The sequence below is a fragment of the Callospermophilus lateralis genome, unplaced genomic scaffold (genome assembly GCF_048772815.1).
Source record: "Callospermophilus lateralis isolate mCalLat2 unplaced genomic scaffold, mCalLat2.hap1 Scaffold_105, whole genome shotgun sequence".
NCBI classification, from domain to species: domain Eukaryota; kingdom Metazoa; phylum Chordata; class Mammalia; order Rodentia; family Sciuridae; genus Callospermophilus; species Callospermophilus lateralis.
Genome location: NW_027510702.1, coordinates 3,072,157 through 3,090,816, shown reverse-complemented (window position 1 = coordinate 3,090,816; position 18,660 = coordinate 3,072,157). Strand labels below are relative to the sequence as shown.

Sequence of the window (18,660 nt, the reverse complement as noted above, 5' to 3'; positions counted from 1 at the left end):
GAGAGAGAGAGAGAGAGAGAGAGAGAGAGAGAAGGAAAAAAAAGAAAAAAAAGCTAGCTCTGAGAGAGGAAGAAAAAAATTGAAGTAACCGGCTAGTGTTCAACATGAACAACAGCTTTTACTGAGTAGAGCAGAGGTGAGTTTGGGGAGAAGACCTGCTTATTGTGTAGATGAACAACCTATAAACATTAGGTTAAGGAATGAAAATTGTTCCAGACCATATAGACATTGTGATGAATTCCATAAGGACTTAAATGTGAGAAACTTCCCAATTCCTTGAGAGATGTGAATGCAATATTATACTCAAATTATCATCATGGTAGTTCAATCTTTTAATTTTAAAGTAATCAAATGAAACAATCTTATGTGAGAAAATGTATTAGGAATTAGTAAATTTAAGAAAGACTATGTTTCGGTAAGAGCTCTTTAAAATATAAGACATAAAGAAGATGTAGGAGTAATTTTTTGAAACTAATTGATATTGAGAACTTATTAAATTTCTTGGAGGCCCCATTACACTGAGGTCACAGATGATTCAAGAAGCAGAAAAAAGTGATCACACATTCCAGGCCTAGGAAGCCCCAGGAGATACTGCTCCTTTACTATATAAAAATAACTTCTGCGTAAAACCAGACAGGGCAAGGCAAAGTAGCTTTACTTTTCCAGAAAATAAAAAATTACAAATCTAGCCCCATTCAGATAATTGACACTGGAGCATCCAATGCACTTCAATCTATTACTGCCTAGAGGAAATAATTTAAGAGAAAGCACTGCAGGTCAACAAAGATGATGTTGCTTGGTTACTCAAAACCATTTGGTAGCATGCTGAGTTGCTCAGCTTTTTAGAAGAGCACTCTTTGTATACACATAGGAAAAGGATGGAGAAGACCACTTGAAACCATTTTTCATTGTAAACTTGCTTTATCTGAACACTGACTTCACTTTTGCAATGCCTAAGCAAGTTCAGACGTCTTTGTTAAAGTGTAAAGCTACCAAGATAGTAATAAATGCTGAATTCGAGTATTCTTCTAAATATTAATCTTGTTATGATGAATTTGCTCTGAAAGAGTCTGAGCTGTTTTTTTAGGAGGAAAAAATATTCAGTTCTTTGGCTTCCTGACCAAGGACTCCTTGGGGGCTGCCTGGAGGCAGCACTGTCCAGGGGGGAAGTTCAGAGCTTCAGAATCATACTGACTCATCCAAACCCTCCCTATGTTGCTCTCTGCCTTTGGAAAAAATTACTTAAACTGTCTGAGCTTTGATGCCTCATCTCTTCCATAAAAGCAATGATGTTTCTGTTATAGATTACTGTGTGAATTGAGTAGGAAATTCATGTTTCATGCCTAGCAGCTAACAGGTTTCCAACAAATGGTAACTTAGTATTTGGAAATTATAGAGATGCAAATATCTTTTCTTGTATTCACAGTCTTTAAAATATCCTTTTACAATGAGTCACATAGCTCTATAGAGTCTGGAGAAGCTCCAAAAATGGAGGGGGAGAGGGGTGGTGGCTGGATATGTTATAGTGTGAAAGTTGTTCGAAACTTGCAGACTCAGTTTTTGAATGTAGTTTTATTCTCCAATTTTAAAAAGTGACTTAGAATTGATCTTCTCACCATGGATACAGAAAGATGGATTTCAAAATGTGAGTGATGACAACAGAAAATGTTTTTCTTTCTCTTTATTCTGTTTGACCGCTTCGCTTAATATTTACTCAGTTTGTTGGCTCTTGTTTCTTTTAATGTGCTACAAATTTTTGTAAGAACAGTGATATACTTTATTGCTTAATGTATTAGTAAATCCAGAGAAGGGGTGAGCGGTGGAAGTTTTGAAGGCAGATATAGTACTTCTCCCTTATCTGCAGAGATATGTTCCATAGACCTCCATGGTAGGCATGAAACTACAAATAGTATTGAGCCCTATGTATATCATTGTTTCCCACATATGCATACCTATGGTAAAGTTGAATTTATATACTGGTACAATAGGAGATGAGTAACTTAATGTAGCTCTTAGCACAATTAGCATACATTTTTTTCTTCTTTTATTAAGAACTTTTACCTGTTCACTTAAAGAAAACACTTTATGTCTTCTCTTTGGCACACCCAAACTGCCAGCATCCCTACTCTGCACTTTTAGGCCATTATTAAGTGAAGTAAGACTTTTTGACCACAAGCACTGGAATAGCTTGACAGTCAATCTGATATCCCAGAAATGACTAATGCTCAGGTAGCACATAGAGCGTGGATATACTAGACAGGGGGCTGATTCATACAGTTTAGTGGGACAGTGTGGGATGACTTGAGATTTCATCATGTAACTCAGAACTGTACATGGTTTACAACACATGAATTATTTATTTCTGGAATTTTCTATTTAACATTTTCAGACTGTTGTGACTGCAGAAAGACAAAATGCAGATCATAGAAGACTACTAGTACTATCAGTACTATACCTGAACATCCACTCATTATTTTTAAAATTTCAATTGTGACCACACTTTGTGTTTCAAATTTTGTTGATAAGAATATACAAAGCACATGCTGTTGCTGTCATCAAGTGCAGGTTAGATTTATTCCCAAATCTTTTTATATCTAGACTGTTAACAATTTAAATTCTAGATCATTTTCTGACCATAAGATTTCTATTGATTTTAGTTTTTTAAAATTGTTGTTGCAGCTGTCAGGGAGAAAAATATTTCCTAGAACTTGATGATTAAGTGCCTAAAAGTTATTTGTTTATTTTCTAGAATAAATATCATTCATAAATGAAAGGGAAAGGTAAAAAGTGAAGCACATATGGCAGGGCAAGGCAATGAGAGAGAGTTGTAAGAACTTTCATTCCACAAGGTAAAGGACTAGGAACCCTAGACTTCTAGACATTATGATCCATCTTTGCCAATATAGACCTGTGGGTTAGTCTCAGGGAAAAGCAAAGTTTGGGCCAGATAAGAAAAATTAACACAAGAAATAATTACAGAATTTAAAGGAAAGGTATATGGGGTTGGAGATATAGCTCAGTTGGTAGAGTGCCTGCCTTGCATGCACAAGGCCCTGGGTTCAATCCCTGGCACCAGCAAAAAAGGAAAGCTACATTTAGGATTTTAAAAATATGGTTTAGTATATCATTGTGGTTAAGAAAAACTCGCCTGAAATGAGAGTATGACCTCAAAGCATAGCTGCATCACTTGGTTGGGGTGTCATAATGCATCAGAATCTGTCACAGAGCAGATACTCTGCACAGTGTTGATGATGATTGTGATGATCAATACCCGATTCCCCAGAAAGGGCTGCTGATTATTATCTCATTGTGTTAATAAAAATGGAGTAATTTGCTACCATTTTCAAATGTGTGATCATCACCAAATTGACAGGGTAGAATAGAATACTGGATAATCTAAGTCAATGGTATTATTTTTAAATAATATTAAACAAAAAAGGTCAGGGCTAGAGAACACAAATTAGTAACCTAATTAAATCACCAGCAAAAGAGACAGATCCTGTAACATCAGTCAGTTTTGCTATTACACAGCAATTATTAGAGTGAAATATTGCATGATGCTATGCATCATTATTAGGTTTTAAACATTTCATTTTACACAGGCAGAAAAGTATAGATTAATCAGTTTGTTTGATAAGTTAAAAGCTCCTTAATTAAAATATTTATTATCATTTGTATAAAGGGAGCAACATGGTTGAGGCTCTAAAATGAATTCTGGGGCACTCTGAAATAAATTCCTTTATGAAATTATTTGCACAAGTAGCTCTTCTTGGAGTAGTCTCCAAGCGCCGCAGGACCTAATTTGTAATATTAAGTAGCAGTTTCTTATTTTGACATTTTGTGCATTTCCCTAAATCACTATCAAATGAAATGATTTTTAACGTGACACCAAACTATTATTTGCTTTATTTTTCTATTCAAGGAATGTGAATGTGTTTTGAAATATCAGATTTTTTCATAGGATTGGTGAAAAGTTTCTTCTCTGCCTGCCTGTCTGCCTTTCCTCCTCCTCTCCCTTTCTTACCTTCTCCTCTCTTCCCCTTCTCTCCTCTCTCCTCCCCTCCCTTCTCTTCCCTTCCCTTCTTTTTCTTCTTCTCACTATGTTTCTAGCCTTTGCTGAGCCTAGGAAAACCTTTATGGGCTCCCAAGTATTGTGGTATTACAATTGGACACATTTAAAATTTCTCAGCTTTTTTAGATCAGACAGACAAGAATTTCATTTCAAGCTCTATCAATTTCTAATTTTATGACCTGGGACAAGTTACCCATATCTTTAAGGCCAAGTTTCCTGTTTTGTAAAGATTAATAACTGCCTCATGAGTTTATTTTGAGGATCACATAATTGTTTCTTACAAACAGCTCATCAGAGTACATTTCAGGAAACAAACTAAATAATTTTTTTATTCTTTGACATTTTTATTTTTAATAAATCTTCAAGGGGGCAGCAGTCATTTGGCCAAATTAAGTTAGTAGCACTGTATCTATTTTGGAGAAGCCCATATGATAACACTGAAGTAGGAATGGAAGGGAAAGTATTCTTGGATAAACTATACTTATTTTTTCTGCTAGGAATGATCAGAAAAAAATGGTTATACACACACACACACACACACACACACACACACACAAACACGCACACATGCACACATTGATGTATGTAACAGAAATTATTATCTGTGTTTAGCATAATTGACAGTGCTTTGAATTTAGAGTCCCAGGGCTTGGGGAAGATTTTATAAATTCGTATCATGAGGCTCATCTGTTTCAGGATATATAATGTAGGTATTTTTTGAATAAACGTGTCCTAGTGAATTTTGTATGCTTTCCTCTGTCCTTATTGGAGACTCTGGGAAGATAAAAGGCTGCTCTTAAGGAATTCACAATTTATTGGGGAAATACAGATTGATCCTATAAAAACTTATGATAATGTATCAGTATAAATGCTGAAACATATATGTAAGATAATTGGCTGAGGAGCACTTTGGTTTTGAGGGAAAAAAAGAAGGTTAAAAAGGGTAGAAGAAAACAGACACTTAAATTCAAAGGGACAACAGCGATCAAGGCTTAAAGTTATGCTTATTTGCCAAGAGGAAGTAGGTATGCTTTTTGAGTGACATGTTGGATGTACATCAAGGCTGCCAACTATTTGAAAGTTACTCCTGAATTTATAATCAAGGACTAAGGATAAACTCTTCCTTTCAAGATTAATTTAAGATTTATTTATAAGTAAACATTATTTGGTGTGTGCATTTGGGCTGAGCCCTGTTTATTATGATTGTATTGTTTTTAAATAGATTACCACCAAAGGCCAAAGGTTTTGTACACAGCAGAAAAAACAATTAGTAAATGCAATAATAGTGCCTTGTTGTGCACTTCGATTTTCAAGGTTAATTATTTGTTTAATTAAATCCTTCAGAATCAACCAGAGATGCTATTGCCTAAAAATATTAGACAAACATGATGATTCTCTTTGGCAGTGTAAGAATTGTGTAACAACTTTTTTAAAAAAAATCTTGATACTTTATGGCCTTTTATGACTTTGAAGACTATATCACATTGTGCTTTTATTTTTTAATGTTTTGCTCTTATTGACTATTTTTATACATATGTCTTCATTTTAAAAATGTGGGAATGGAGGCTTAGAGAACTAAGTAAATGAGAAAATACAGGAGCTGGGCTTTGTACTGAAGATTCTTAAGATAACTCCTGAGATGTTGATGAGGTATTAGATTAGAAAGGTTAGGAATTTGAGACAGGTGGATGTTGTAGAGACTATGGAAATTGTCAGGGAAAAAATGGCAGAAAAAAATAGACAACGTTAATGGGAAGCCTTGTAAAATGGAATATACTTCATATGATTATAATTCATTATGGAGAAAGAATAAAATATTAAAGGCAATTTCTGAAATGTAGCTATTTTTAATAACTAATTTCCACACAACAGGGGACAAAAAGGAAGACCACAGTTAGGTGAAATTAATGATCTGTGTTTGGGTTGAGTTTGGCAAACCAGGATATTGTTGGCACTTCCACTCTGGTGCTCAAATACAAGATCAGAATAAAGATGTGAATCTAGTGATGACTTGGACTGATTCTTTGGGTTTCCCCTCAACTCCCTGATTTTTGCTTTGCCTCTCATGTCAGCTGCCATATAATGGATTTTCTTTTTTTTTTCGGGGGACCTTGTCAGAGAAGTAAAAGAATACTCATAATCTGTGTAAAATGCCATCATCATTAAGTACATAATCCTTTAATGTAATCTTGGTCAAATAGCCAACAGGTAAAAATCAGAATGAAGCTTTCCTGTTCCCAAGTTTTATCAATATTGGTGTACTTGGTCAGTGCTGCTGAAATTTGACAGTTGAATCTAAACCTACCACACCCCGGTCTCAATTTTTCAACTACCGCTCACTCTGATGTGTGCTAGCAACTCATCTGAACTTTACCTGGTAACTTACCACTTCCGCTAGCCAAAAGTAGGTTTCTTGTGATATTGGCTATGATACAAGAGCTGGGTATGGCATGCTGATTACTTTCCACTCTAATGTTCTCTGCAGAAACTGCCTCTTTGGGAGCCAGGACATGTGAGGATGATCTTACAGAGCAGCAATTGAGAGCAGGTAATTATTTTCTTTTCTCTCAAAACCTTGCCCTGTTCTAAATGAGTTACATTTGTTACTCTTATAATTTTTTAATTAATGTCCCTAAGAATTGCTATAATTATATATGATCAAATTTCTTACACAAATAAGTAAAAAGCAAAATCAAATATATCTATATTTGGAAGCATATGCAAAATGACTTTAATTTTTAGAGTTTTAGGTTCACAGTGAAATTAAGAGAATGGTACAAATTTTATATATCTCCTATGCCCTACAATGCATGGCCTCCCTCATTATCACGATCCCATACCTGAGTGGTACATTTATTATAATTGATGAACCTGTATTGACATAATTAACATCCAAAGACCATAGTTTACATTAGGGTTCATTCTTGGTGTTGTACATTTTATGAGTTTGGACAATATTTTAATGGTATGTATCCATCATTAAGATAGCATGTAGAATGGTTTCACTGCCCTAAAAATCCTGTGTGCAAATTATTCATTATTTATATTTCTTTTTTGCCTATCCCCCTACTTCACCCTGTGGTTATCCCTGATCCTCAACTGTGTCCATCATATTTCCAGAATGTAATATATATGAAATTATATTGTATGTATCCTTTGCGGATTGGCTATTTTCACTTAATTAATGTGCATTTAAGTATATTCCATGTCTTTTCATAGCTTAATAGCTGATTTTTTGTAAATCAATGAATAATACTTCATTGTATGGATAGTTGAGTTAATTTGTCCACTCATTTAAGAGCATCTTGATTGCTTCTGAGTTTTGGCAATTGTAAATAAAGTTATTATAAATATCTGAATGCAGGTTTTTGTGGAGGCATAAATTTTCAGTTCCTTTGGGCAAATTTCAGGGAGCACAATTTCTGGATCACATGCTAAGAGTAGGTTCAGTATTATAAGCATTTTGCATTTCCACCAGCAGTGAATGAGATTCCTGTCACCAGTATTTGATGTGAGTGTTCAGGATTCTGACTTTTCTAATATGTGTACAGTGGTATTTCATTGTTTTTACTTGCCTTTCCTTGACAGCATCTTTTAATATATTCAATCATCATCTGCATATCTTTTTTGGTGAGATTTATCTTAAGGATTTTACCCACTTTTAATTGAGTTGTTTGTTTTCTTACTATTGATGTCAAATATTCTATATCTTGATAAAAGTCTGAGTTTTAATATTTTACATTTTGATAATTTTTTTTTCTAGAATATGTGTTTTGCAAATATATTTTTCCAAACTGTGGCTTGTTTTATGATTACCTAGGCAGTGTCTTTCATAAAGTAAAAAAAAATTTAATTAAGTCAAGTTTACCAGTTCCTTCTTTCATGGGTCATGTGTTTGTTATGTTATCCAAAAAGTTGTCATCAAACAAAAAAGTCATCTAGATTTTATTTTTTTATCTTTCAGGAATTTAAAAGTTTTGTGTTTTGCATTTAGGTCTATTATTCATCTTGAATTAATTCTACTGAAGGATGTAATATCTGTGTCTAGATTCATTTTTTTGCATGTGTCTCTAGCTTCTTAAAGATTAAGATTTGTAATTTTTCTCATCTACATTTTTAAGCTGTGAAATTTCACCTAAATGATCTGTTTTATATAAAATATATTTCAACAATCCAGAGATTATTTTCAGTAATTAATGGAGTCATTGGAATTTTGTAGCCATGTCAACACATTCATGATTCTCTGTGTTTTGCATGTGTACATGTATATGTTAAAAATGGCAGTTGCACTTCCTTAGCTGCATTACATTTAGGTAACTTAAGAGGAAATTTACCCATGTTGATATAACACACCTCATTTGTTTCTGCTATATAAATATAACCTCGGTTGCCAGATTTATACAATTGAAATAATAATGTGCTATATTATTACAAAAAGTCCTTTGCATCCATGATGGTATATTGAAATACTTTTTTAAAAAGGCTTTGCACGAGAAAACATCCCTTTACTATGAAGTTAGGAATCCCTCTTTAAAAATTTCAGCTTCCAGGTGAAGCTTAGTTTACCTGTGCATGTCTCATGAATATTTTTTGAAATATTTCAAAAAATATTTCCCCCTACAAAACTAGATAGCACATTTAAGATACAATAATATAAACTCAGTCTCCCTCCCTCCACCTCAAATTCATAAAGGTTTTATTAATGACTTTTTGCACAATATGGCAAAAACAAGACTTACAACAAAAACATTAAGTTAAAAAGAGACAAGTCCCCATCAATACATTTCTTTAATGTTTTCTAAACAAAGACACTAAAACTGTCATACTCACCTCAATCTCTGAGAAGTTTTAGATTTAGATCTGTCTATGCCTTCTGATTGTTTTCATCTATATGTTCTACAGAGAAGTCAAATACAAATTCCAAACTGAATTCCTTTCTGCAAAATCATTTCTACTTTTCTGCATCTCAATTTATGACATCAGGCCATTGATATACTTACCCAAATAATTAAACTAGCAGCTGTCAGTTTTACTTAAAATGTTGATGAGTTCCTTCATTGTGCGTGGGACTTCTGGGCACACATTATGAATAAGGTATATCGGTGACCCTTATATTAAATGACACTTCTAGATAAATAAACAACAAGGAATTTTTAGACTGCAATAATTATGGAAAAGGATGTGAAAGAGGTGATATACCAGAGCAGAGATTCTTAAGGTGTACTACTCTCATAGACAGCAATAGCATAACCTGGGAACTTTTCACAGAACATATTCCTGGACCCACCCATGACCTAAATCAGAAACACTGGGAGTGAGATCTAGCATCGGTTTTTACAAGCCCTGCAGGTGATGGTGAATCCTGCCCAACTCTGAGGACCTGAGTGACAGGTGATGCTCTACTTTAGTAGCAACGGTCAGACAGGTTATTTTAGGAAGTGACAGGTTACTTGAATCCTGAATAAGGAGCATGTACCAATTATGCAAGGAGTCTGGGAAAAAATATTCCTACAAAGGTAGGAAGAAGTTGGTTATATTCCAGGAAGAGAAAGAAGGCTAGGAGGAAGGAATATTAGAGAGTGGAGGACCAGCAACATCCAATGTGGTACGAAAAGTAGGTAACGGCCTAATCATTCCATCCATAGTGAGGAGTTGATGTATTATACTAAGTGTAATAATAAAGGGTGCCAGAAGAGCAGGTTGATTTTCCTTAGCTTTACAGAATAAGTTATGGGAAAGCAAGAGTCAGTCTTACTTATTTGTGAGACCATTACAGTAATACAGATAAGTTGCTAATGATACTGGCAAGGGAAATGCAAAGTAAATAAATGCAGTATGAACTAAATATTTTGGAAGTAGAAGTCCTTCCAAGGACTTGTTGATGGATATAATGCATGTGATTGGGAAAGAGAAGAGTCCAGAATGGCTTGTGGTGGATGGTGGCACCATTAACTGAAAAGATGAAGTTGGGACAAAAATGGAGTGAGGGACATTAAGTTGAAGAACTCTGATTTGAGCATATTGAGTTTGCTGTACCTGTTAGACATCAATGTGTATGTATATAATGTAATTTAAATCTATAGAACTAGATGAAATCAGATAAAGAGATAATATACATAAGGAAGAGGGCTTGGTACCAATGGGGGAGGTGCTTGACATTTGGTATTTAATGAAATAGTGAGTCCCTACCAAAAGTAAACTTTTAGAGTGAACTTCTAGAGATGTAGGATGAAACCATAGTAGTCTAATACAAGGAAATCCAAGAGAGGTGCTTTTTGCCAGAGATAAAGAGTAGCAACATCCGTTGATGAAAGTAAGTTAAGTAAGATTCAGAGAAGTGACCTTTAGATTTTATAGCATGGAGGTCATTAGTGACTTTGAGAAAAGTACTTAGAAAACAGAAGCTACACACATACATTTAGAGAGGGCTGAATGATGAGTGTGATTTTTCACAGAGAAAATAAACACCTTTTGAAGTTTTATTGAAGGGCAATAGAGGAATGGGATAGAATTAGGACTACTCCCTTTCTTCACCTAATTTTGCTTCCGAAATTTAATTTAACATTCTAACTAAAATATATCAAAGGACTACTATTTTCCAAGCACTGTTCAAGGTGCTTCTTGCACAAAGATGAATACATCACTGTTTTCAGAAAATGTTTACCTATTAAGGCAAAGCAGAAATATTAATATAATTTCCATATACTATTATATAGGTACATTGTTTGATTGTTTGACATCAATCTACAGGAAAGAAAAAAAAAAACTTACCCCAAAACAATAATCTTAGTTTGAAGTTCAGAAAAGACTTTTTGTTGAAGAAAACAATGAACAGTACTAGTATCAATTCAATGATCAGTTTTAGTATTTATTTTATGCTAGGCTCTGTGTTGACTTATTTTTATACTTTAGCTCATAATAAGCATATGGAGTAGGTATTATTAACTCTATTTTTCCAGATCTTGAAACTGATATCTCCCAAGGTGGTCAGAAAGGGAAAAAAGTGGGAGTTATACTATAAAGAAAAGTTGTTCTAGATAAGATTATTTTTAATTTTTATTTTTTTTTATTGGTTATTCAAAACATTACAAAGATTGCAGAATAACATCGGTTACACATCCACATTTTTACATAATGCCATAATAGTAACTGTTGTATTCTGCTACCTTTCCTATCCTCTACTATCCCTCTTCCCTCCCCTCCCATCTTCTCTCTCTACCCCTTCTACTGTAATTCATCTCTCTCCTTATTTTTTCCCTTCCCCCTCAAATTCTCTTATATGTAATTTTGTATATCAATGAGGGTTTCCTTCCATTTCTATGCAATATAGGAAATATAATGATAAGTATAGGGAGAAAGAGGACATTATGAACAGATGGATGTTGGTTCCACAGTGCTTACAAAATATGAGCTGTACGAGAAGCATCAGCATTACCTGGTGTCTTATTAGAGTTGCAAGTTCACAAGTCTTACTCTCAACTTACTAAATTAGAAACTTTACAGGTGGTGCCCAGCAATTGGTTTTAACATGTCCTCCGGGTGATTCTGATGTTTTAAAGTTTGCATATTAGTTGCTTGGTATGAAATGAAGAGAGATGGGTGTACACCAGGGCAGAGGTATTCTTGCTTTGCACAGAAGGAGCATTCTTTTTTTATGTGATAGGGGTCACTGAATACTTTAAGTAAAGGAGTCAGATTTAAGTAGAAAATATAGAGGGTAGATTTGAATGGAGAAGAACTGAACAAAGGGACCTTGGAAAAGTCCAGGAGAAAATTCTCACAAGCCAGTTATCTTGAATAGAGATGCTCTATATATAAAACTGAAGACATTTAAGTGATCATCCTCTATTTCTCTTTTACATGATCACTCCATGGGCTTTGAAAGTATGCTGTGTGTTTTCACTCATATGAAAGCTCAAAAAGTTCATCTTAAAGAATGGAATAAGGTTTGCTAGAGACTCAGAATTGTAGGAGAGAAGGGTTGGGGGAAGTTGGACAATGAGTTCCAAAATGCAGTTAGACAGGAATAAGTTTTCATATTCTGTAGCACAGTGGGGGTGATTATCATTTACAACAATTTAGAATATATTTTGCAAAAACTAGAAGAGTTTGAAGTTTCCCAACTCAAAGAAATTATAAATGTTTATGGAGACAGAAATTCTAATTACCCTGATTTGATCATTACATGTTATACATGAATAAAGTATATCACTACACATGTATCAAATTATCACATCTTACCCTATAAATATGTACAATTATTATGTGTGAATTGAAAAAAAATTAAAAATCGCACAGTATTTATTAGAAAACTCAGAATTGAGGGTTCCCAAACCCAAGTGAATACTGAAACAGGGAAACGAGCACAATTGGCTGGCCTTAGATGAGAGGAATCTCATTGAAGTAGATTTGCTTAGAAATTGTATATTATGATTTTGTAGGATAAATTGAAAGTGGTTTTCCAATCATTATTTTGTTGTTCAAATGAAATATTCTAAGCTAGTCATTCAAAAACTTCTCTTTTAAATATAGTTGGTGTGTGGGTGTAGAGTAACATAAGATGATCATTTCAGGCATGTTAAAAATGCCGGGGGAAGGTAATTATATCATACTTCTGTAATATAAGACTACAGTATTTTGTCTTCTTTCTATTATCCTGTAACATTTAAAAATGAAAATATCATTTGTCTGAAAATTGGGAAATTCTAGTGGAACCTAATGCACATTTGTGCTTAAGTAAGATACAAACATAGATTTTATTTTTTATATTCCGTGAAGCAAAGGATAATTAATAATACACATTCCGTGAATGCATCAGTACTATGAAATGCTATAATACTTTCATTTATTATTGTATGTAACAGTTTAGAGACAGTGATGAAAATGAAGACTGCTTTAGCATCTTTATTTTTGGAATCTTCTGTAATGTTTTTATACCTTCAGTTCTAAGGAGTTTAAGACATTTAATATCATATATTTTTCCCCTGTAAAACATCTAACATTTTATGGTATTTTACAATGGAGGAAATGTGGTACTTGGAAATTAGAATGTAGCTGTGCTCTCTCCCCTGACCCCAAATCTAAACCTATAGGTTTTTCCAGAGAAAGTGGTTTCTTCACATTAATTCTCATGACTCTAAAGTCTGTTTATATAATGAATGTCAAATTTATTTCTAAAACTCTCTTTGAGAATGAAAGTGACCTTTTATTCTGACATATATGAAACTTTATGGTGTGTATAAGTTACTTTGTGATTATTTTTTGCATGATTAAAAATTTGCAAAGTTCTTATGGCTCCAAAGAGCCTACCTGTAATAAACAGCTTTCGCCTTCTAAACCACAAAACAGGTCTGAATTGCTTGAGCATTACAGCTAATTGCCTGCCTACTTCAAAGGAAGAACCAAAAAGAGAGAGAGAGGAAAAAAAAAGTCACAGAAGCAGAGGCATTGCAGGTAAATCCACCTCTGAGGGTTATGAGTTGTGGCTTGGAGGAGCCAGGCAAAGTTATGGCCTCAGAACTGCTGTTTGCGATTAAGTTGATGGGGAGAGTCTATCCCACAATCTTTCCCTGCTGCTGACACAGAGTCTTTGTTCACATTCAGATTCTCAAACTGTTGCCAGGGTCAGGCGGAGGTCAGACACCACAGTGATGTATAGAAGAACATGTCTGGGAATTTCTCTCACACTTAAAACACATACCAGAAAATGAAGAAGAGGACCTTGCAAAATCTGTCTGATGAGACCAAGATTATACTGTAGCTTTTCTTTTAGTGCCTTCATAATTTTCTTTTTTTTCTCCTGACACACAATGTTTTATTAATGTGATTTGTGATAGCCCTTACAATTTTATGTGCCCTCAAGATAAGGACACTCAGTAGCACTCTGACACTTCATTTTCCAGCCCTGGGGGAAAAGTCCAGTAAATCTTCTCAAATAAGTCTTGCATCCCTTCACCACAATAGTTGAAAAGAAATTGTCACGGGCCTGACTCTGGATATCATACCACATTTGTGGGCGTGACAGAACCACAGCCTTCCAGCTTTGTCTGGACCACCATACCCACCAGTCCAGCCAGTGCTGGAAGGAGGGATCCTGAGTTGGATCAGTAACTGATGGTCACTGATTGGTGAAAGCAGGAGAGAACCAGAAAAGATTCTTTATCTTCTTATAGTAAAATATCCATGTGTTTTTGCCTGAAAGGGAAGCTTCCCCCAAGCCCTCAGATGACTGATGACCTTCATTGGGTTCTCCCCTCTGCTTTTGTGCAAAGTGCAAAAATAGAATAAATGGATTCCTATGGTGCCTTGGAGGACTCACAGTTGAACCAAACTCTTATTTGAATGTATTAAATGTCCTTGTTTTCCCTTTAGCTTTTTGGAGTTTCCTATAGAGCCCAGAACTGTTTCCCCTCTGTTGTTTTCCTACTCACACAGTTGCAGAGCATGGCTGGCAAGTGAGGCACTAAATATAATTTCTTTTGTGCTCAGCTGCTACATATGACAGTGGATATTTCCTTCTGCTGTCAGAATGTTATTAATAAAACATGGGGTGTGGAGAGGGCCACGATTTCCCCTTTCAATCACTATAGCATTTGCAATGAAAATTGTATTCAGTGTGTAATTTTCAGTTAATGCTTGACACTTAAAATATCCGTAGCAGTGTTTTGTATGGTTATTGAAGGGTTAATTGTATCATGTTCTCTGCATAAAAGCTGTGCTTATCAAAAGCAAATAGAAGAGTGTATGCAAATGTGTGTCGATGACCTTTTGCCTTTCCAGGGTTAATTTATATGGTCATTAAAGATTTTATGAAATTGAGCAGCCTAGTGCTTCAAATCCCATTTTACCTTCTTCTCCTAATTTATGTAATTCACACCTGAACCGGGGAATATGATTTTTATGTTTTGTGCTGCAATGAAAACAGCATGCCATGCTGTGGGGAGTTGAGAGCCTGGTTATCTGGCATTACTCAGATTGCTAAAAATTCATTAAAATGTGACATCAGCACACTGAGAGACAAATGATCGCAGGATGAAAGAGAAGAGTGGGCCTTTCACGGATTAGTGCTGCACAGCCCCAGCATAGAGGCTAACTGCATAAACAGATTAATCCACCAGCAGTGGCATAGCTAAGATTTACAGAATAATTAAATAAGTTTGAGTTACTATGAGGATTTCCATGTAATCTAGCTGGTGTGAACCCGTGAATGAGGTGTGGGGTGATGTGGTTGTCATAGAAGTATACCTTGTTATGTCCTAGGCTCTATATAGTTTTCCCTATTAAAAAAAAAATACAAAACCCCCCACTATAACTGAAGCTTCAAACTCTTCCTCTACCAAAATTTCACAGAATTCCTCTGAGGTCTGGTATCTGAAGGAAGGAGTAATACCTGTCTTTTATTTAACCCACTGTTACCACATTATTTCACTAAGAATTTTTGCTAAGAATCTGATTTGTTCTGACACCTATTCAAGTTCATGGAATAAGGTCCATGTTGTTAGAAAGTTCTACTGTTAAAAGTACAGAAATGCCTTCCACCATTTTTTTTCATCTTTTCAGCTTAAACTATATCAAATTATACTAAAAATGATTTCTTTCTTTCTTCTTTTTTTTCAGTATAGATGCAGGCTCTCAGTGGATTAAAAATTTTGTTATTTTAAATAAAAAATTGCATGGGTACAGTCAACATGTTCTAATATGGACTTTTACATAAATGTGTGTTCTCTCTTTTGAGTAGGAATAGCTACAGACAATTCATGAATAAAGTTCTAACGTGGCCACCAAGTTTATTTTAGTGTGTGTTTTAGTTTTTTTCTTCTTTCTTCAATTGTATTCACTGGTCTCATTTCTTATCAGAAGAACAAAGTGAGGAGTCAGAAGGAGCTATTAAGCCCCCAGCAGTGGCCGAGGATGATGAGAAACACACAAGTGAGAGAGACAATGGTGAAGGCAAGAGCTCCCATAAAGATTCTGGTAAGATACTCCACTCTTTCACCTTTCATTTTCCTCTATCCCTCCATTTGCTGCAATCAGCCCTTCCTTCACTCCCCCCCACCAAGCTTATTAAAAGCTTTTATGCGTTTTAAACTGTCTGAACATTCCTACTACTATTCATTGCATGTGCATTTTGCATGTGATTTCTATCAGTAGCCTCCCATTGACCTATTTTTAATCATAACCATCTGACAGAATAGATGTGGATAAACTGAAGAATATTACAGGACAACCTGCGAGATTATTTTTTAATCAAGTCAGTTTGTGTGCTTGTAATTTTTTAAGCACATTTCATTAATCTTAGCTATACTTGTGATTCCTCTGATGGCATATTAATTTTTTATAAGCATAGGATTAGATATCACTTGAATTTTTTCATTCAGTCATATGTACCCCTGCCCAAACCATGTAACCCTAAAAATAAGTGCTATTTTTCCTCTTTTTTTCAACCTACACTCAGGAATTTGCCCTTTTTAAGGGCATCTATTTGAAGCATTTCAAACAAAATCCAGTGAAAAAGTTTACAGATGATTCAGCCTAAGAAAGAGGAAATATCATTGAAAAGGGATTAGGTGCTGGGTAATTTTGATCTTCCAGAATAGACAAATCCTGGTAATGAAAGCTACTGTCTTTGAAAACAAACTTTCATGTCATGACATTTACTTGTGCACAAACAAACCCTAGGTCAGCATCTGGTGTAGATACCTAAGGCTTTTTCTGTGTTTGATTTGGCAAATATATGGCTTCATCCATGCTTTGTATGTATGAGATGGAAATCTATGGTCACAATGAATATTACATTGGCTACTTTTGCTGTACGCTATACCTAGTTTTATTTTTTTGGACTCATTGAAGCAGAAGAAGTGCTGAAATGGGTTCAAGCCTATTAGTTTCAGGTAGTCATCTATCTTTTCCTTGAATTCTAGTGACAGCTGCATATAAAGGAGCTTGTATTCACTATGAAGATATTGGGTTGAGCCAAATGTATCATTTTTTACATACAAGTTTATTTAAATCTGAATTATCCTATATTTGTAATTCCATCTCTTCATGTCTAAGTTTTACATGCCATTCAAAAATGATCTAAAGTGGCTCCCTGCTCCTCCACCCTCACCTTTTAATACTAAATGTCTCAGAGGATTCCAGGGAGAAAAGTGCCTTTGTTATTTGCTTCTAGGATGTGGTATCTAACATATGATTCTAATTTGATTTAAACAAAGAGGATCTAAGGTTGGTGTTAAGCCTAAAGTGAAATCTCTGAAAAGATGCCATAGCAGTATAGTAGCAGGCTGCCTCCTGAGGCTATTGACAAGGAATTTGAAGAACCTAGTGATCAGTTAATGTCAAGGGTAGTACTATCTAAACTTTATTTGAAAAGGATTGGAAATAGTAAGGTGGTCCATTTACTCTCTTTAGGATGGACGTCATCAAGACTAGTTGCTTGATTTGTTCAGGGACAGCAGGATCTATCTGTATTTAGTGATGACTTTCTCAGAGTAGTACAAAAACAGATTGCAAAGTGTATCTTTCTTATTCTTCAGAAGCCTGTGTAAAACACCCAGATATCACATTATCTTTTTCTGAGCGCCTATGTAATACTTTGATATAGGATGTTATGTGAAGTATGAAATATCTAATGTCTAGTACCTTGTGAAGGATGGATTCTGGAAATCCTTTGAAAATGGATCTAATCTTACCATTGAGGAAAGAGTCTTGCTTCGAACATACCACAGATGCAGGGCTCTACCTCCACTGGTGCTGCTGTTCACTGCTCTGCATAAATAATGGACCCAATGACTCCCTAACAGCCTGATGAGTTATGGTCCTTCCTTGGGTGCCTAATTGTACAATACAGACAGGACTCGGGTGTCTGAGAGGACACAGAATATTGCATAATGGTAGTTATTTAAAACAAATTTTATTCCCATAAAAAAGCTTCCCCAGGTGTATCTGCAGGGATAAAAATTAGCTCTAAGCAAGGACCAACTAAAAGCAAATGCTGAGATGCAAATCTTTAGCTTTGAAATCTCCTAGCCTTCAAGACAGTTCTTGTTATTGGAAATTAACATGAACTTTTTAACAAGATTTTATGCTTTTTAAATTGACAATTATTAGGTTAAAAAATTATTACATGGAATTTTTTGCTTTGTAAATATTTCTAATGATTAAATAGCAATCCACATAACATATCCTATATACATATATATTATATCAGTTAAAATTGTCAAAAGAATATTAGCAAAATTATAAAGTAATTACTATCTTAATATGTTAGATGGGAAAACAGTTTGACCCCACTTAAACATAGAACTTTTTTTTTCTTGAATTTATTCTTTAATAGGCAAATCAACTCAGAATGCATAGCATATATATGTACATACATATACCAATATGTATAATATGTGTATTTGTGTCTGTATATACAGGCTCTATACAGCAACTACCTACAAATATATACTACGTGTACACACAACTAATATATAGGCACACAAACACATATACACTCCACCTCTCCCCACTTTCCAACCCATGAGCTCATGGTAGGAACCATGTTTTTCTACTTATCTCTAAATCAAAATACCTAGAAATGAACT

General features: G+C 34.8%; 1 protein-coding gene across 1 annotated transcript in view; it reads left to right on the top strand.

Moving 5' to 3' along the window:
* LOC143389999 (zinc finger homeobox protein 4-like) overlaps positions 1-18,660 on the top strand; it is a 139,349-nt gene that overhangs the window by 109,135 nt on the left and 11,554 nt on the right. The window contains 2 exon segments of the mRNA XM_077107992.1: positions 6,558-6,620; positions 15,929-16,045. Coding sequence (XP_076964107.1) covers positions 6,558-6,620; positions 15,929-16,045 — 180 coding nt within the window.